At 55.4% G+C, this 18,462-nt stretch overlaps 2 protein-coding genes across 3 annotated transcripts in view; one reads left to right on the top strand and one right to left on the bottom strand.

Annotated features, from left to right (window-relative positions):
* Window positions 1–4,010: 4,010 nt before the first annotated feature.
* Window positions 4,011–15,541, top strand: GRIN3B (glutamate ionotropic receptor NMDA type subunit 3B). Its single transcript, XM_066277894.1, has 9 exons — window positions 4,011–4,436; window positions 6,170–6,762; window positions 7,231–8,263; window positions 13,626–13,771; window positions 13,861–13,976; window positions 14,097–14,248; window positions 14,571–14,735; window positions 14,808–14,866; window positions 15,041–15,541. Exons 1-9 carry the CDS (start codon window positions 4,011–4,013, stop codon window positions 15,534–15,536), a joined length of 3,186 nt encoding a protein of 1,061 aa, XP_066133991.1. The 3' UTR covers window positions 15,537–15,541.
* A 25-nt stretch (window positions 15,542–15,566) lies between these two features.
* The window catches only part of TMEM259 (transmembrane protein 259), an 8,143-nt gene continuing 5,247 nt past the window's right edge, over window positions 15,567–18,462 (bottom strand). The window contains exons 4-11 of one of the 2 annotated variants that reach the window (XM_066277905.1): window positions 18,176–18,286; window positions 17,844–17,966; window positions 17,654–17,754; window positions 17,515–17,572; window positions 17,304–17,387; window positions 17,056–17,188; window positions 16,883–16,982; window positions 15,567–16,795 (exon numbers count right to left, since the gene is read on the bottom strand). In XM_066277905.1, coding sequence (XP_066134002.1) covers window positions 16,241–16,795; window positions 16,883–16,982; window positions 17,056–17,188; window positions 17,304–17,387; window positions 17,515–17,572; window positions 17,654–17,754; window positions 17,844–17,966; window positions 18,176–18,286 — 1,265 coding nt within the window. In that variant the 3' untranslated portion in view covers window positions 15,567–16,240. The remainder of the gene's footprint in view (window positions 16,796–16,882; window positions 16,983–17,055; window positions 17,189–17,303; window positions 17,388–17,514; window positions 17,573–17,653; window positions 17,755–17,843; window positions 17,967–18,175; window positions 18,287–18,462) is intronic. The other variant, XM_066277914.1, reaches the window with a different exon arrangement.

The raw sequence follows: 18,462 nt of genomic DNA, 5'->3' as shown, positions 1-18,462 counted from the left end.
ACCAGAGCCACTCTAGCGCCTGGGGCAGAGGCCAAGGAGCCATCCCCAGCGCCCGGGCCATCCCTGCTCCAATGGAGCCTTGGCTGCAGGAGGGGAAGAGAGAGACAGAGAGGAAGGAGGGGGGCAGTGGAGAAGCAAATGGGCGCCTCTCCTATGTGCCCTGGCCGGAATCGAACCTGGGTCCGCTGCACGCCAGGCCGACGCTCTACCGCTGAGCCAACCGGCTAGGGCTCCAGGACCATTGTTTTAAAAAGCAAGTGTCGCCCTGGCCGGTTGGCTCAGCGGTAGAGCGTCGGCCTAGCGTGCGGAGGACCCGGGTTCGATTCCCGGCCAGGGCACACAGGAGAAGCGCCCATTTGCTTCTCCACCCCTCCGCCGCGCTTTCCTCTCTGTCTCTCTCTTCCCCTCCCGCAGCCAAGGCTACATTGGAGCAAAGATGGCCCGGGCGCTGGGGATGGCTCTGTGGCCTCTGCCTCAAGCGCTAGAGTGGCTCTGGTCGCAACATGGCGACGCCCAGGATGTGCAGAGCATCGCCCCCTGGTGGGCAGAGCATCGCCCCTGGTGGGCGTGCCGGGTGGATCCCGGTCGGGCGCATGCGGGAGTCTGTCTGACTGTCTCTCCCTGTTTCCAGCTTCAGAAAAATGAAAAAAAAAAAAGCAAGTGTCCACAAGTAGGTGGAGAAATGACCCTTGTGCACAGCAATTGGGGCAGCCACTGTAGCTGATAGTCTGGTGATTCCTCAAAAAATGAAACAGTGCCTGACCTGTGGTGGCGCAGTGGATAAAGTGTCGACCTGGAACACTGAGTTCGCCGGTTCGAAAGCTGGACTTACCTGGTCAAAGCACATATGGGAGTTGATGCTTCCTGCTCCTTCCTCCTTCTCTCTCTCTCTCTCTCCCTCTTTCCCTTTCTCTCTCTCTCTCCTCTCTGAAAATTGAATAAAATATATATATTTTTTAAATGAAACAGTTACTATATGACCCAGCAATCCCACTTCCAGCTGGATGGATACCCCAAAAGAACTGAAAGCAGGGCCTGACCTGTGGTGGCGCAGTGGATAAAATGGTGACCTGGAACACTGAGGTCACCGGTTCGCAACCCCAGGTTTGCTTGGTCAAGGCACATATAAGTACTATGAGTTGAAGTTTCTTGCCTCCTTTCTATCGCAAATCAAATGAAATCTTTTTTAAAAAGAAATAGAAGAAAGCAGGGACTTGATAGCTGCGCACCCGTGTCTCAGCAGCATATTCACAGCTAGAGGTGGAAACAACCCAAGTTCATCAACAAATAGGTGGATGAAGACTGAGGTGCATCCAGATGGTGAACTATTATTATTCATGCTTAAAAAAAAAGGATCTCAAAATACAATAAATAAATAAATAAATAAATAAATAAATAAATAAATAAGGCTCTCCCGGGCTGGTTAGCTTAGTTCGTTAGAGCATGGTCCTGATGTGCAGAGGTTGTGGGTTTGATCCCTGATCAGGGCATATACAGAAACAGATGTTTCTGTCTGTCCCCCTTCCTCTCTAAAATCAATAAATAAAAATAGGCTCTGGCTGGTTTGCTCAGTGGATAGAACATCGGCCTGGCGTGTGAGTGTCGTAGATTCAATTCCTGGTCAGGGCTAATGAGAAACGACCCTTCGTTTCTCTTGCCCTCCCTTTCCCCCTTCTCTCTTTTTTCCTCTCACAGCCAGTGGCTCCATTAGTTTGAGCATTGGCCCCCAAACTGAGGATGGTCCAAACAGCCTCAGGCGCTGACGATATCTTGGTTTGCGCATTGGCCCCAGGTCAGGGTTGCAGGTTGGATCCTGTTTGGGGCACATGCAGGAGTCTGTCTCCCTATCTCCCCTTCTCTCACTTAAAAATAAATAAAAATAAGAACATCAACACCAAAAAATGTCTGACACCTGCAACAACATGGATGAACCTTGAGGACATGCTCGTGGTGACATAAACCAGTCGTAAAAGGTCAATGTTTGTTGACTGACTTTCTGAGTGTCCACTGGGGGCCTGAATAGAGTAAGAAAGTATCCCCTACCAGGTCAGATCCCTGTTTCTGAGGCTCATACTGCCAAAGGGACCATAACCCAGGTTCAGATGAAGGCCAGTGGTCCCTGAGGACAGTAGCTGGGAGCCTCACCTAGGAACAGGGCAGATGGAGTGCTCCCTAGCATGCAGGGGCCTCAGGCAGGGAGGGTGCCAGAATCCAAGACCCTTGGGGATGTTCCCTTGTCCTGGAATACCTGGTCCGGTGATTGGATAAGGCACCCTCCCTGTCACCTGGAACTCAAATTTCAATCCTTACTGCTGGCTGGCACTTAGTTTTATTCATCTACAGTTGTTTTTTCCTGCTCTAACACTGGCTCCAGATGGAAGTGTTTTTGTGGGGGAAAAAACAAATGTAGATGTATTTATTAGAGCTGGAATGTTCCATGGTGGGAGGCTGCCCTGCACCCAGAGAGGTCTGGGAGACACTCCCGCAGGGGTCCCCAAACTTTTTACACAGAAGAGAAAATAAACTCCAAAAAGATGGAGAGGATGAAAAGGAGGAGGGAGGGAGGGCTTTGAAGTAACAGAGTGGCCTGGGGATCTAAGAAGCCACCCCCCACACCCCGCGGAGAGCAAGCAAGAAGCCTCCTTTCCCCTCCTCGATCCGCGGTCAGGATCTTACACAGGAGGCCAGTTCACTGTCCCTCAGACCGTTGGAGGGCCGCCACATACAGTGCTCCTCTCACTGACCACCAATGAAAGAGGTGCCCCTTCCAGAAGTGCGGCAGGAGACCGGATAAATGGCTTCAGGGGGCCACATGCAGCCCGTGGGCCGTAGTTTGGGGACGCCTGCGTGTTTTCTCAGTCCACCACCACACACACCCTGGGGAATATAGGATGAGATAATTTCATGTGGGGTGCTGGCTTCGGCATTTATTGAGTGCCTGCTGTGTGCCAGGGCCACGAGGACCCTGGGACGTTTGAGGTGGGGAGGCCCAGAGAACACAGGAAGGCTTGAGGATTGGTAAATGGCAGGGAGCTATAGAAAGTTCTGGAACAGTGGATGGTGATGTAACCCCAGTATCCTTGTCTGAGCAGTTACTCAAGCGAAGAGTAATTATAGTGTTTTTAATGTGTGCAAGCCGTGGAGACACAGCAGTTAACAAGCCAGACCCATCCTGCCCTCTCAGGGTAGAATGGGGGAGATGGCCAGTAAATATGTTTTAAAAAAGCGAATAAACAGAAAGATGGCAGAGTGTGATAACGTTAAAGTGGGCAGAGTGAACTTAAATGGGATGAGAGTGTTTTCCTTTCTGCCTGACAAATAGAGAACATTTTTCAGAGCAGTGCCATTTGTCACTAGGTCTTTAAGGGTGAAGAGGAGTTCTCTGGTTTAAGTTGCCTTTGCGCAGCTAGAAGACAGATCTATCCTTGACATTCCCAGCAGATACACCTATCTCGATTTCCTCAGGGTGCACACAATGTTAAGCACACTCAGATGGGTTGGTATGGGTAGTAGCCACTACTTCCTAGAGGTGGGAGATGCTGCTGTGTGGCCATGAAGGCATACCTTGACCTTTTCTGGACCTCAGTTTTCCTAACTGAACAATGGGCCACATTCCCAGGCTGGAAGGGTGATCTTGGAGTAGAACAATGGTGAGTGCTGGAACAGTTTTTGACCAAAATCTCTCTCTGGTGTCAAGCCTGTTTCCTCCCCCTCCCCCTACCCCCACCCGCACAGAAAGGGGAAGAGCCGTGATTATGTCCAGCCCGGTGCAGTGTGGCCATTTGAGCCTTTGTTTTCCGCCCTGGGTAGTGGGTTCCACTCCTCCGTAGTAAATAGTTGGTATAGGGGCTGGGAGGTGGCTAGGGCGGGCGCAGGACGATGGGGCCGGGCAAGGAGGATGCGCCAGCCTAGGAGAGAGGGAAAGGGTGTGGCCTGGGCCGGTTGGGATTCCCGCCTCCCGCGCGTGGCACCAGCGGTTTTGCCCCACGGCACCCGCCGGTAACTTTGAGATGGAGTTTGTACGGGCGCTGTGGCTTAGCCTGGCGCTGGCGCTGGGGCCTGTCCCCGTCAGGGGCCACCCGCAGCCGTGCGACCTCCTGGCGAGACTGGGGGGCTCCGTGCGCCTGGGCGCCCTCCTGCCCCGCGCGCCCGCCGCCCGCGCCCGCGCCCGCGCCGCCCTGGCCCGGTCCGCCCTGGCGTCTCGGCTACCACACAACCTGAGCTTGGAGCTGGTGGTTGCCGCGACCCCTGCCCGCGACCCCGCCTCGCTGGCCCGCGGCCTGTGTCAGACGCTGGCGGCGCCGGGGGTGGTGGCTGTGCTCGCCTTCCCCGAGGCGCAGCCGGAGCTGCTGCAGCTGCACTTCCTAGCCGCGGCCACCGAGACCCCCGTGCTCAGCCTGCTGCGCCTGGAGGCGCGCGCGCCCCTCGGCGTCCCGGTACGCGCGACGCTGGAAGTCAGGACGTGCAGAGACTCGTGGTGCAGATCAGGGAGGCCCCGGGAAGATCTGGGTTGCAGGGACCTGGAGTCTAATGCCGGGGCCCCTGGGGCGCGCGGGAACGGGCTTTTGGACTGAGGATGCAGGAGCCCCGGGGATGCCCAGGAGCCCGAATGACGGAGGGCCTGGGTTTCGTGGGACCTGGGACCCTGGACCCGGATGCTTCCAGAGCATGGGAACTGGAGGCAGGAGCCCAGGGGACTCCTCTGGACCCCGATTGGGCGCGGGACTCCAGTGCAGACCCCTTCCCTGGGCTTTGGTGGTGAGTGCCGCCACCGCAGCCCCTGAACCTGCCTCTTTTGGCCCCAGGACCCAACTCACTCGTTGCGTCCCTTCTTAGTCCGAGGGCACCTCTCAGTTCTCACCGCGCAGGACCGCGGATCGAGGAGGGGAAAGGAGGCTTCTTGCTTGCTCTCCGCGGGGTGTGGGGGGTGGCTTCTTAGATCCCCAGGACACTCTGTTACTCCAAAGCCCTCCCTCCCTCCTCCTTTTCATCCTCTCCATCTTTTTGGAGTTTATTTTCTCTTCTAGATTCATCCCAACTCCCCATCCCAGGCCAGGATTTAGGACAAAAATAGAAAATGAGATGAGAGAAGAGTGACAATCCGGGGTCTGGGGACTCTGTTGTATTGCAGGAAAAGACCCCCGCCACCTCCTAGGGACAGCAGAGAGGGGCCCAACACAGGGACATGGGGCTGGTGGGAGCCTCCTTCCCTCCAAACCCATCTTGAAACCCCCTGCAGGTCTTTTTTCTCCTCGGAAAGAAGAACCTGACCCTGAAGGAGTCCCCGGGTCTCATCGACCTGGCTGTCACTGTGCCAAGGCCCGTTTTCCTTCCCACTGCCTTCTCCCGGTGGGAGAGATGTAAGACCCAAATCCAGGCCTATGGCGCCCTCTGCCGCCATCTCCAAGAACTGCGCCCGTGCAGTTGGAACTGTTGGGCTTATGTGGGAACTGAGCGGCAGCGCACAGCATGTCTCCCAGCACTGTGTGCCATGTCCCAATGCAGGCAACATCCTGCCTACCTTAAGTGCCTGGCAAAGCTCTTTCCTTCTTTACAGGCTGAGAAAATCCTAGGTGCCACTGGGCACAGAGGGACCACTCAGCCTCTGGTTTGCCTAGCTCAGTAGCAGTGATGTGTGTAGGAGCCACTCTAGCTTGGCTCCAAGCATGAGGGCATCAGTCAGTTTGTGACCAAGGAGCCCCAGTCCTGGGCCCTTGAAGAGTTCCCAAATGGGAATGGTGGGTGAGGTCAGGACTATGGTGAATGAGGGACTCCAGGTTGGGAGAGTCCAGAGGAGGAGCCAGGGGGATGGAGATGTCTAAATAGAGGAGGAAGCAATGGGGTGAGTTTTGAAGAATGTGTAGGAGATGACTGACATAGAGGGAGAAATGTATCCCGGATCAGGAATGGCATGTGCAAAAATACTGAAAATAGGGTGCTACTAGGGTGGCCAGAGACACAAAAGAAGACCCTGAATTTCAGGCAGGGAATCTGGGCTTTATGTTGATGGCCATGAGGAAACACAGAAGGGGTTAGAGCAGGGGTAGGCTGGGAGGAGGCAGGCATGAGATCCAGTTATCAAGGTGACATCTATTTATTGAGCACCAACTAAAGGGGGTGGGAAGGGTATGGTGGTCACCAGCCCTAACTGTGACCACCCCATTCCCAGAACCCGTTTCACTTACAGCTGGATTGGGCCATCCCCCTGGAGACACTGCTTGAGGTGCTGGTGTCTGTGCTGCAGGCTCATGCCTGGGAAGAGGTTGGCCTGGTGTTCTGCCGCATCCGGGACCCTGGTGGCGTGGTGGCCCTCTGGACTAGCCGGGCTGGCAGGGCCCCAAAGCTTGTGTTGAACCTGAGCCAACTGGACACGAATGATGCAGGGTTGCAGGCCCACCTTTCCCTGCTCGGGGTGCTGGCAGAGGGCTCAGCCCAGGTACCTGTGGCTGTGCTCCTTGGCTGTGACATGGCCCGTGCCCGTCAGGTGCTGGAGGCTGGGCCCCCTGGACCCCGCTGGCTGCTGGGCACACCACTGCCTGCTGAAGCATTGCCCACTGAGGGCCTGCCACCTGGGTTGCTGGCGCTGGGTGAGGTATCTCGACCCTCACTGGAAGCCACTGTCCACGATGCAGTGGAGCTGGTGGCACAAGCACTGGGCAGTGCGGCCAGTGTACAGCTAGAGCGTACCCTTCTCCCCACCGCCATCAATTGCAATGACTTGCAGCCAGCCGGGCAGGAGTCCTCAGGCCGCTTCTTGGCACGGTGAGTGGGGATACTGCCGTGGGAAGGGTGTGCAGCCTCCACATGGAGCTGCCTCTGCCTGGAGCATTTGCTGTGTGTCAGGCACTGTGGCCTCATGCGAGGGCAGCATTTGACTTGTCTTGGTGGAAGTAGGGCCTGAAAAAGGGATTCTGGTGAGGGGCTTACTTGGCACTTTGGGAGAAGTAGGAAAGGAGTGGGAGAGGTTGACAGGCATGTGTCTCTGCCTGATCCTGAGGGATCTTTGGAGGGTTGACAGTACCCCGGAGCCACAGTGCCCTACCTGGGCATTCAAACTGGTGGTCAGTCATTGACTTCGGGCCCCTGCTGGTAAGGAGATCTGGTGTGAGGGGACACAACAGCATCCACTGTGGTCCCCCATGTGTGCTGAGAGGTGGGGGGGCAGAGTCTAACTTTGCTGTGGGGGGTTCGCTGCCTGAGCCTGCTTGCCCCCCACCCACTTCCTGCCAGGTTCCTGGGCAACACATCCTTCCAGGGCCTCACGGGGCCAGTGTGGGTGACCAGTTCCTCCCAGGTGTACATATCCCGGCACTTCCGAGTGTGGAGTCTGCGCCAGGACCTGCTGGGCACCCCGGCCTGGGCCACACTGGGCAGTTGGCAGGACGGGAAGCTGGAGTTGGAGCCAGGGGGTGCCGCTGTACGGCCCCCACCTCCATTGGGCACCTGGGCCCGCCCAAAGCTGCGTGTGGTGACGCTGGTGGAGCACCCATTTGTGTTTGCCCGAGAGCCAGATGAAGATGGGCAGTGCCCAGCAGGGCAGTTATGCTTGGCTCCTGGCACCAACGACTCAGCCACCCTGGATGCACTGTTTGCTGCCCTGGCCAATGGCTCTGTGCCCCATGCCCTGCGCAAGTGTTGCTACGGCTACTGCATTGACCTGCTGGAGCGCCTGGCAGAGGACACCCCCTTTGACTTTGAGCTGTATATTGTGGGCGATGGCAAGTATGGTGCACTGCGGGACGGCCACTGGACAGGCCTGGTGGGTGACCTGCTGGCAGGCAGGGCCCACATGGCAGTCACCAGCTTCAGCATCAACTCTGCCCGCTCAAAGGTGGTGGACTTCAGCAGCCCCTTTTTCTCCACCAGCCTGGGCATCATGGTGCGGGCACGGGACACGGCCTCACCCCTTGGTGCCTTCATGTGGCCGCTGCACTGGTCCATGTGGTTGGGTGTCTTTGCCGCCTTGCACCTCACTGCACTCTTCCTCACACTCTACGAGTGGCGCAGTCCCTATGGCCTCACGCCCCGTGGCCGGAACCGTGGCACCATTTTCTCCTATTCCTCGGCCCTCAACCTTTGCTATGCCATCCTTTTTGGACGCACAGTGTCCAGCAAGACACCCAAGTGCCCCACAGGGCGTCTCCTCATGAACCTATGGGCCATCTTCTGCCTGCTTGTGCTGTCTAGCTATACAGCCAACCTGGCTGCCGTCATGGTTGGGGACAAGACTTTTGAGGAGCTGTCTGGGATCCACGACCCCAAGGTGGGTGGCTGTGGAGGTCAGGGACCACAGCTAGGAGGTTGCCTACTCACCTGCCAATCTCAAAACCCAGCCACATGTGGCTGTCTAGTCGTGCAAACATTTATTGAGCACACATGGTGGAACAAAATACGTGAAAATCCCAATTCCTGGGGTAGACAGGGAAAGAATCAAGATAGATAAGTAAACAGATGGTATACAAGGTAGTGAAAGAGTGCCAGGGACAAAAATAAGGCAGAGTGGGGGACACCAGAAATGCTGGAAGGGACATTTTCTCAAATGGGGGTCAGACATTCCTTTTGGAGGGGTGACTGGTGAGGTACTATTGTGTACATCAAAGAGGGCATAGCCTCCATGCAAAGACCCAGGGGCAAGACCTTGCCTGGTGGTGTTTGAGGAACAGCCTGTGTGTGACTGGAGCACAGTGAAGGAGGGAGGGAGGAGGGGAGATCCAGGAGATAACAGAGAGGGCAGGTTGTGCAGGGACTGTGGGCGCAGGAGGCCCTGGGCTTTTAAAGCAGTTCCCTCTGAGATGAAACTTCTATTGGGAGCCCTAGAGGGTTGTGGGCAGAGCAGGGGCATGCCCAGTCTATGTGTTTCTTTTTAATTAAAAAAAAAAAACAACCTGGCCCTGGCCAGTTGGCTCAGTGGTAGAGCGTCGGCCTGGCGTGCAGGAGTCCCGGGTTCAATTCCCGTCCAGGGCACACAGGAGAAGCGCCCATCTGCTTCTCTACCCCTCCCCCTCTCCTTCCTCTCTGTCTCTCTCTTCCCCTCCCTCAGCCAAGGCTCCATTGGAGCAAAGTTGGCCCGGGCACTGAGGATGGCTCTGTGGCCTCTGCCTCAGGCGCTAGAATGGCTCTGGTCGCAACAGAGCGACGCCCTGGACGGGCAGAGCATCTCCCCCTGGTAAGCATGCCGGATGGATCCTGGTCGGGCGCATGCGGTAGTCTGCCACTGCCTCCCCGTTTCTGGCTTCGGAAAAATACCAAAAAAAAAACCAAAATTTGAATTTCCCTGAGTGGGGAGTAAAGAACTTGAATGAACCCAGTGTCTGGCTCCAAAATCAACTGCCAGCCACTTTCATCCATCACTAGCCTCAGTTGCTGGGTTATTCCAGCCAGACCATGTGTCATTTCCCCATAAGTACGTACTCGGAATGTTAACCAACATCCCAGTTGTCTTTTTTTAGATTTTATTTATTCATTTTTAGAGAGAGAGAAGAGAGAGAAGTGGGGAGGAGCAGGAAGCATCAACTCCTGTATGTGCCTTGACTGGGCAAGCCCAGGGTTTAGAACCAGCTACCTCAGTGTTCCAGGTCGTTTTATCCACTGTGCCACCACAGGTCTTTTTCTTCTTTTTTCATGGTTTGGCTCTGAATCTTAAATGTTCAGGCATCAAAGATGGTAGAGGCTTTTCATCTCTCATCTGTAGGTTTTGCTCTCATCGCTTTTGTTCCCTAGCGTTTTGTTTTGTTTTGTTTTAGAAATTAAATTTAGGCTCTGGCCGGTTGGCTCAGTGGTAGAGCATCGGCCTGGCATGCAGGAGTCCTGGGTTCGATTCCCGGCCAGGACACACAGGAGAAGCACCCATCTGCTTCTCCACCCCTCCCCCTCTCCTTCCTCTCTGTCTTTCTCTTCCCCTCCCACAGCCAAGGCTCCATTGGAGCAAAGTTGGCCCGGGAGCTGAGGATGGAACCAAGGCCGCTGCCTCAGATGCTAGAATGGCCCTGGTTGCAACAGAGCAACGCCCCAGATGGGCAGAGCATCGCCCCCTGGTGGGCATGCCGGGTGGATCCCAGTCCGTCGCATGTGGGAGTCTGCCTGACTGCCTCCCCGTTTCCAACTTCAGAAAAAAAAAATAATAATAATAAAAAGAAATTAAATTTAATGGGTGACATTGATCAATAAGACTACATAGGTTTTAGGCGAACATCTTCATGACACTTGAACTGTTGATTGCATTGTATGCCCATCACCCAGTTTTGTTCCCTAGTGTTTGTTGAAGAAATTGTTTTGTTTGCTTTGGTTTTGTGCCCCATAGTATCTCCCACTGTTTGGGTCTGGCTGATTGCATCCCTGGAGGGGTGTTCAGCTTGTTCTACTGTCCCCACCTCGCCTTCCTGTCCTTTGTAAATCAGTAATAAAACCTGGATACTGTCTGATACACAAGCCACTCACTAGTGGCTTTTAAAATTAACTTAATTAAGCCTGACCTGTGGTGGTGCAGTGGATAAAGCGTCGACCTGGAATGCTGAGGTTGCCGGTTCAAAACCCTGGGCTTGCCCGGTCAAGGCACATATGAGAGTTGATGCTTCCTGCTTCTCCCCCCTTTCTCTCTCTCTCTCTCTCCTCTAAAATGAATAAATAAAAAAAAAGAGACTGTCAAAATATTTTTTTTTAAATTAAGTTAATTAAATAGAGCAGCGGCCTGACCTGTGGTGGCGCAGTGGATAAAGCGTAGACCTGGAAATGCTGAGGTCGCCGGTTCGAAACCCTGGGCTTGCCTGGTCAAGGCACATATGGGAGTTGATGCTTCCAGCTCTTCCCCACCTTCTCTCCTCTCTTTCTCCCTCCCTGTCTCTCTCTCTCCCTTTCTCTCTCCTCTCTAAAATAAATAAATAAAATTTAAAAAAAAATTTAAAAAAAAAAAAAAAAAAAATAGAGCAGCGGTTCTCAACCTGTGGGTCGCGACCCCGGCGGGGGTCGAACAACCAAAACACAGGGGTCGCCTAAAGCCATCGGAAAATACATATTTTATTTAGAAATATATTGTATAATATGTATTTTCTGATGGCTTTAGGCGACCCCTGTGTTTTGATGGTTCGACCCCCGCCGGGGTCGCGACCCACAGGTTGAGAACCGCTGAAATAGAGTGTTCAACAGCCACAGAGAACAGCACAGATACAGAATATGTCGTCATTGGAAAGTCTGAGGTGATGATACTGCTCTAGAGGCTCAGACCAGCTGGTGTGACTTTTGGTGGTGCTGGGGAGCAACCACACACTCGTTCAGTAGGAGTTCGCACAGATCATGGGCAGTGCTCAGAGCAGGGTGAGGAGACTGCGCTGAACTAGGGGAGGTGGTGTGGGGTATGGTGGAGCCTGGGTGGAGGCTGCAGAGGCAGTAAGCAGTGGCCTGGTTTTTGTTTTAATTTAGTGAGAGAAGGGGAGGCAGGGCCAGACTCCTGCATGCTCCCTGACCAGGATTCACCCGGCAAGCCCATTAGGGCAGTGGTCCCCAACCCCTGGGCCGTGGAACGGTACCGGTCTGTGGGCCATTTGGTACTGGTCCGCAGAGAAAGAATAAATAACTTACATTATTTCCGTTTTATTTATATTTAAATCTGAACAATGTTTTATTTTATTTTTTTTAATTTTTTTTTATAGGGACAGAGAGAGAGTCAGATAGAGGGATAGATAGGGACAGACAGACAGGAACGGAGAGAAATGAGAAGTATCAATCATCAGTTTTTCGTTGCAACACCAAAGTTGTTCATTGATTGCTTTCTCATATGTGCCTTGACCGTGGGCCTTCAGCAGACTGAGTAACCCCCCGCTCGAGCCAGTGACCTTGGGTCCATTCTAGTGAGCTTTTTGCTCAAACCAGATGAGCCCACGCTCAAGCTGGCAACCCTGGGGTCTCGAACCTGGGTCCTTCTACATCCCAGTCCGACGCTCTATCCACTGCGCCACCGCCTGGTCAGGCTTTTTTTTTTTTTTTTTTTTTTTTTTTTTTTTTTTTTTTTTTTTTTTCCTGAAGCTGAAAACGGGGAGAGACAGTCAGACAGACTCCCGCATGCGCCCGACCGGGATCCACCCGGCACGCCCACCAGGGGCGATGCTCTGCCCACCAGGGGGTGATGCTCTGCCCCTCCGGGGCGTCACTCTGCTGCGACCAGAGCCACTCTAGCACCTGGGGCAGAGGCCAAGGAGCCATCCCCAGCGCCCGGGCCATCTTTGCTCCAATGGAGCCTTGGCTGCGGGAGGGGGGGGAGTGGAGAAGCAAATGGGCGCCTCTCCTATGCGCCCTAGCTGGGAATCGAACCTGGGTCCTTCTGCATCCCAGTCCGACGCTCTATCCACTGCGCCACCGCCTGGTCAGGCTTATTTTTTTTTAATGACCAGATTCCCTCTGTTACATCCATCTAAGACTCACTCTTGATGCTTGTCTCAGTCACGTGATACATTTATCTGTCTCACCCTAAAGGCCAGTCCGTGAAAATATTTTCTGATATTAAACCGGTCCAGGGCCCAAAAAAGGTTGGGGACCACTGCATTAGAGGATGATGCTCTGCCCATCTGGGCATTGCTCTGTTGCTCAGCAACCACTCTTCTTAGCACCTGAGGCAGAGGCCAGGGAACCATCTTCAGCACCCAGGGCCAACTTGCTCCGGTTGAGGCATGGCTGCAGGAGGAGGAGGAGGGGAGAGAGAGAAAAGTGAGAGGGGAGAAGGTTGGAGAAGTAGGTAGGCACTTCTGTGTGCCCTAAGAATCGAACATGGGACATCCACATGCTAGGCTGATGCTCTACCACTGAGCCAACTGGCTAGGGCCTTATTTTGTTTTTGAGAGAGAGAGAGACCAAAACAGGAAGTGGAAAGGACGAGAGAGATAAGAAGCATCAACTCGTAGTTGCTTCATTTTACTTGTTCACTGATTACTTCTCATATGTGCTTTGACCAGGGGGCTCAAGCAGAACCAGTGACCCCTTGCTCAAGCCAGCAACCTTGGGCTTCAAACAGGTGGCCTCTGGGCTCAAGTCAGCAACCTTTAGATCATGTTGATCCCTCACACTCAAGCCAGTTACCCTACGCTCAAGCTGATGAGCCCACACTCAAACCAGCAATCTGGGGTTTCAAACTAGGGACCTTCACATCCCAGGTTAACGATCTATCCACTGTGGTGCCACCACCAGTCAGGTGTGGGTGTTCTAAAGGCAGAGATGACCCAACAAGATTTGCAAAACAGGATGTGGGATAAGAGGAGGGAGAAGAGACAGCCATGGAGGCAGTAGTGAGAGGAAGGAGAGGTCTAGAATTCAGGGCCAGGTCTGTGTGGAGATGAACATTTGGGTACTTGTAACAGTGGGTTTCAACTGGGCAATTCTGCCCACAGTGGACAGCAGACTATGTCTGGAGACATTTGTGGTTATCACACCAAGGGTGCTCTTGGCATAGCAAAGATGGGGCCTGAGATACTGTTGTATACCCGCAGTGCCTAGAACGGCCCCCACAGAGAATGACTTTCAGCTACAAGGGGAAGCTGGTTGAGAACCTTAGGCCTAGGCTGGGGGCCAGAGCAGAGTTGTGTGGGGAGCTGAGTGAAGGCACAGGAGTACCCTGGTGCTGACTGGTCACCTGCCCACAGCTGCACCATCCACCCCAGGGCTTCCGCTTTGGCACTGTGTGGGAGAGCAGTGCCGAAGCCTACATCAAGAAGAGCTTCCCTGAGATGTACGCACACATGAGGCGACACAGTGCACCCACCACGCCTCATGGCATCGCCATGCTCACGTGAGGCTGGGGCATAGAGCAGGGTGGGGGTGGGGGTGGGGTGTTGGGGTTCACCTGGGCCAGTGCTCACCCCCTCTACATCTCCACAGGAGTGACCCCCCCAAACTCAATGCTTTCATCATGGACAAGTCACTCCTGGACTACGAGGTCTCCATTGATGCTGACTGCAAACTGCTGACTGTGGGCAAGCCCTTTGCCATTGAGGGTGAGGGGACTCTGGAATCAGTGATCCTGAGGCAGTCCACTGAGGGCACCAGGTGGGTATGGCTCCCGTGGGCTGTGTTAGACCTAGTTCCAACCCTATTCCTGGCCTGTCCCGTCCCAGGTTACGGCATTGGACTCCCTCAGAACTCGCCACTCACTTCCAACCTGTCTGAGTTCATCAGCCGCTACAAGTCCTCTGGCTTTATCGACCTGTTGCATGACAAGTGGTACAAGATGGTGCCTTGTGGGAAGCGGGTGTTCGCTGTCACAGAGGTGGGACAGGGCCTGGGGTGTAGGGTGGGGGTAAGTGTGGGAGCCCTGAGCCTGCGTAGGCCTCAACTGAAGTTGCCAGTCCCGTTCATACCCAAGATGTGTTATTTGTCTGCTTTTGTGCACTCCTACTCATTTTACAAAAGCCCGGCCTTCAGGGCCCTCTCCTTCAAACCTTGCTCCAGAACATGGAGCCCTAGCCTCCCAATCCAGCTGCACTGCCCCCAGTGCCTGTCTCTGGCCCAACTTGTGTCCCCTAGGCCAGGGCTCCCCAAGGGCCTGCCATGACCATGAAAGCCTTATACCTGCTTCCCACCCTCTGCAGACCCTGCAGATGGGCATCTACCACTTCTCAGGTCTCTTTGTGCTGCTCTGCCTGGGCCTGGGTAGTGCCTTGCTCAGCTCCCTCGGAGAGCATGTCTTCTACCACCTGGTACTGCCATGCATCCGTAGGGGCAACAGGCTGCAGTACTGGCTGCACACAAGCCAGGTAAGGAAATGGTCAGGGTGGGCAGGTAGTCAGCCTCCCAACCTGACCCAAAAGCATCTGTCTGGTTCACAGAGAATCCACCGCGCCCTCAACACAGAACCACTGGATAGGCAGAAGGAGCCCGAGCCAAGGTAAGGGGCCCTGTGGTAGCTCCCATCCCACCAGCTGACGTCTGCCCTCCGGCCTGCCATTTTATACCTGCCAGCCCCACCCCCATTCCAGAGCCAAGCTAGTCAGTCCATGACTCCTACTGCCCACGGCTTCCTCAAGGGACACTGCTCCAGCCCCATCCATCCTGTCTCCAGGGATCCGGAGAAGCAGCATCAGGACACACTGACTACCCCTGCAAGCCAGGGCACCTGGACAGAGGTGCACCAGGCCACAGCGAGGGAGCGTCGTGTGCACTTCCTTCTGGAGCCAGCTATGGCCACTGATGCATCAGTAGTGGACACAGATGTGGAGGGATCCAGGCCACTCAAAGGTTCTGTCTTGCCCTGCTCCAATGGCCGGCCACCCACATTGCCCATAGGAGCTCCACGCCCAGGGGAGCTAGAGGAACTGGAACAGCACATCATGGCTGTGCGCACAAAGCTCCATCAGGCACTGGTACGGCGTGGGGAGCTCTTGGCCCAGCTCCCAGGTAGCACCTGCTATCAGCCATTGCATTTGCTCCAGGCCTGCAAGGATACACCAGGGGGCTTCCTGATGAGTTGTCCACCTGCTACACCTGTGGAGGATGGCCATGCCCCACCACAACCAGCCCACTTAGTTTTGCATGAGGGTAGACCATGCAAAAGCTAATCCCAGCACCAGGTGCATGCAGACTCTAGCTGGGCGCTGTCAACAAGACAGTTTATTCTATATACAAACACAATTTTGTACACTGCAATTAAATAGAATGGAATGAGCACTCTGCAGTCCTCTCTGTGTGACTTGATTGGGCCACTGGCCCTCTCCTGCAGGAGCAAGGCTGGACCCTAGTGCCTGGTTGCTGTCTTTGACAGCTGGCACCCACACACCATATCCCTGTGCCAATACCCCAGCCCTGGCACGCACATATGGGGGCAGGGGCCGTGGAAAAGGCACTGCACACAACGGAGCACCAGCTTGAGCAGCCAGGACAGTGAAGGTGGCCCCCACGAGTGTTCACCTGACTCAGAGACCTGCTAGGCTCTGCCTCTAGGTACAGCTTGCTCCAGACCTTTCACCAACTCTTTACAGAGTTTTTCATGGAGATCCTACCCCCTTTCCTGCCCCTGCTCATCAGCCTGCCTTAATTCGCTGACTGAGGGGCTCACCACAGATGTGGCAGGGAAAGGCTGTAAGCAGGCCCCATGCCCACAGAAGGAGCCCACCCCTGGGCAAACCAGATGGACCATGACACAAGGCCAACTGGGTAGTCCCAGAGACACCAGCAACAGCCTCCCTGACCCCCAAGGGCACCAGCCAGGTCACACCCAGCTGGCCTGGACAGCCAGGGGCAGAGGCAATCAGCTTCCCAGGACTTAGGAGCCGATTTCCAAGGGTTCGTCCGCTGGGATTGGTAACTCCTGGATGGGTCCACTCACCCCAGCAGCTAGGGGGGCTGTGTCAGGTGCTGGGGAATCATTTGGGGGAGCACTGTCCTGGGGGGCTTGGAGGCCCCGAGGGAACCCCCCACCTGGGTTCAGGGGGCTGGTTGCCCTCCGCTCCAAGAGGGAGGCACTCAGGCCAGACAGGAAAGAGGCGTCTGTGATGATAGCAGCTGTCTCCGCCATCCAGCCCAGGTCACTACTGGCTGCTGCAGCCACTGAGGCTGCTGCAGCCACCAGAGAGCTAGGTGCTTCAGCCACAGGCCTGGGGACCCCACCAGCCCCCAGTGAGCCAGGGTCCAGGGCAGCGGGCTGGCTGGCAGGGTCAGGGTCAGCAGCCGGGGTACCCCCATTGTTGTTGAGGTCATCTGGTAGCGCTGTGGGGGTGCCAGGGCCCAGTGGTGGTGTCTGTAGCAGCATCTCCTGTATGCGGATCTGCTGCAGGATGGCGGGCAGCTCGTAGTGGTGGAAGAAGTAGATCATGGAATGCTGGAGACAGGGTGGGCATGAGTTAGGTCCAGCACAGGACTAGACCTCCCACAGGCTGAACCTCAGATAACAGGTGGGGCCCCTCACCTGGATGAAGAGCCAGGAGGTGACTAGGGCCAGGCTGCTGTACTGCCCATTGAAGCGATAGTGGTAGGCATAGAAGGCGAAGTGGTACAGGTAGAAAAACCTGTAGGAGACACAGTGAGGCGATGCCAGTCCAAACTCCACCCTGACCCTACCTGGACCCCTGTGGCACTCACCGCAGCCAATGCCTCTTGCTGGTGTTGGTGTGGCAACAAATGGCATCATACTGGTCAGCCAGCCACACAATAAGGATGATGTAGAAGGCAGTGGTGGTGTCATTGAAGAACTCTGACATGATAGCTTCCATCCCTGCAGGAGGCCATCGGTTGTGGTGGGCATGGTAGGAAGGCCAGGGAAAGAAGGGAGGTGAGTGTGAGGGGCTGGGTGGATAGGAAGGCAAAAGGATGGGGAGACGGGTCCTCACCCACAAGGGCCAGGATGACGGTCAGCAAGGGCGCTGCAGGGAAGGCGATGGCCATGTTCATCTCCAGCATCTGCAGCAGGTCCACTGCGGGCAGAGGGTGGTGGGCGGGCAGACCGGGTGAGGTACCCCGCGGGGGGTGGGGTGGGCAGGGGGCCATGCGGGCCTGAAGCTGACCCCACCTTTCCTCCCGCCACTTGGTGGATAGACTCACCAATGAAGACAAATATCTGGTGATGGGAGTAGCGGAGCAGCATGGACACGCTTAGGGTCTGCAAAAGAAGGTGTGTGAGGTGGGAGAAGGGCCACCCAACCCCATACCCTCTAACCTAGCCCAGCCTTAGGATACTCACAAAAATGACCATGATGACAAAGGCAGCCAGATAGGATGCTCGGGCCATCCACATGCTCACAAATCGGTAGTGTTCGCCTGACACCACATTACGCAGGAAGCCTATATAGAGAGGCCATGAGCACCACTGCCTGCCCTCCAGCCCCTTCCACTGCACCCCCTGCACTCCCCCCACCTGGTCCCAATCGCACCCTTGTTTTCCTCATTCTCGGCCAGGCCCTTCACGCTAGACATGAGAATGTCATCGTAGCCCAGGAACTCAGCCAGCAGCAGGCGACTGAAGCGGTCCCCAAAGCACTGGTCCCTTGTGGGGTCTGCAGGTGGAACACCAATGGGGTATACCTGGTAAGGTCCCCATTCACCCCACCCAGGCAGTGATGTGACTGTCAGATCCTGAGGGGTGGTCCAATGAAACGGGGTTGGGGGTAGATTTCCACAGCTGGAGCAAGGATGACCCCCAGACCTTGGTCTTAAGTGCTTCTGAGTTATCCCCCTACCCTGGCCCTCTCCTCGGGTTACTCACCCAGGGTAACCACCATGACAGGGATGCTGAGCCGCTGTCGCGTGGCCTGTGACAGGCGCAGGAAGCCATACTCCAGTGAGTACTCCACGATGTACTCGTCCTGTGGCCACACTGTAGGTGGGCATGGCCTATCAGCCTGCAGAGAGCCCTGGCCAACCCTGCCTCCCACCTCCAGAGGAGGGGCCAGAGATGGAGTGTACCCAGGGCCCGGGAGCGCCTCCATCAGCTTTACATGCTGCAGACAGATGGGGAAATAGAGGCTCGAAGTGGCCATTCTCTGTCCAGGA

This window comes from Saccopteryx bilineata, chromosome 1 (assembly GCF_036850765.1).
Source record: "Saccopteryx bilineata isolate mSacBil1 chromosome 1, mSacBil1_pri_phased_curated, whole genome shotgun sequence".
In the NCBI taxonomy this organism is placed as follows: domain Eukaryota; kingdom Metazoa; phylum Chordata; class Mammalia; order Chiroptera; family Emballonuridae; genus Saccopteryx; species Saccopteryx bilineata.
Note: the sequence above shows the minus strand (reverse complement) of the source record. Positions and strands in the feature narration are given on the sequence as shown.

Coding starts and splice junctions, on each gene's coding strand:
- GRIN3B (XM_066277894.1), top strand. CDS start 4,011: ATGGAGTTTGTACGGGCGCTGTGGCTTAGCCTGGCGCTGGCGCTGGGG. Junction 14,249..14,570: donor GGGTGTTCGCTGTCACAGAG/GTGGGACAGGGC, acceptor CACCCTCTGCAG/ACCCTGCAGATGGGCATCTA. Junction 14,736..14,807: donor ACTGGCTGCACACAAGCCAG/GTAAGGAAATGG, acceptor TCTGGTTCACAG/AGAATCCACCGCGCCCTCAA.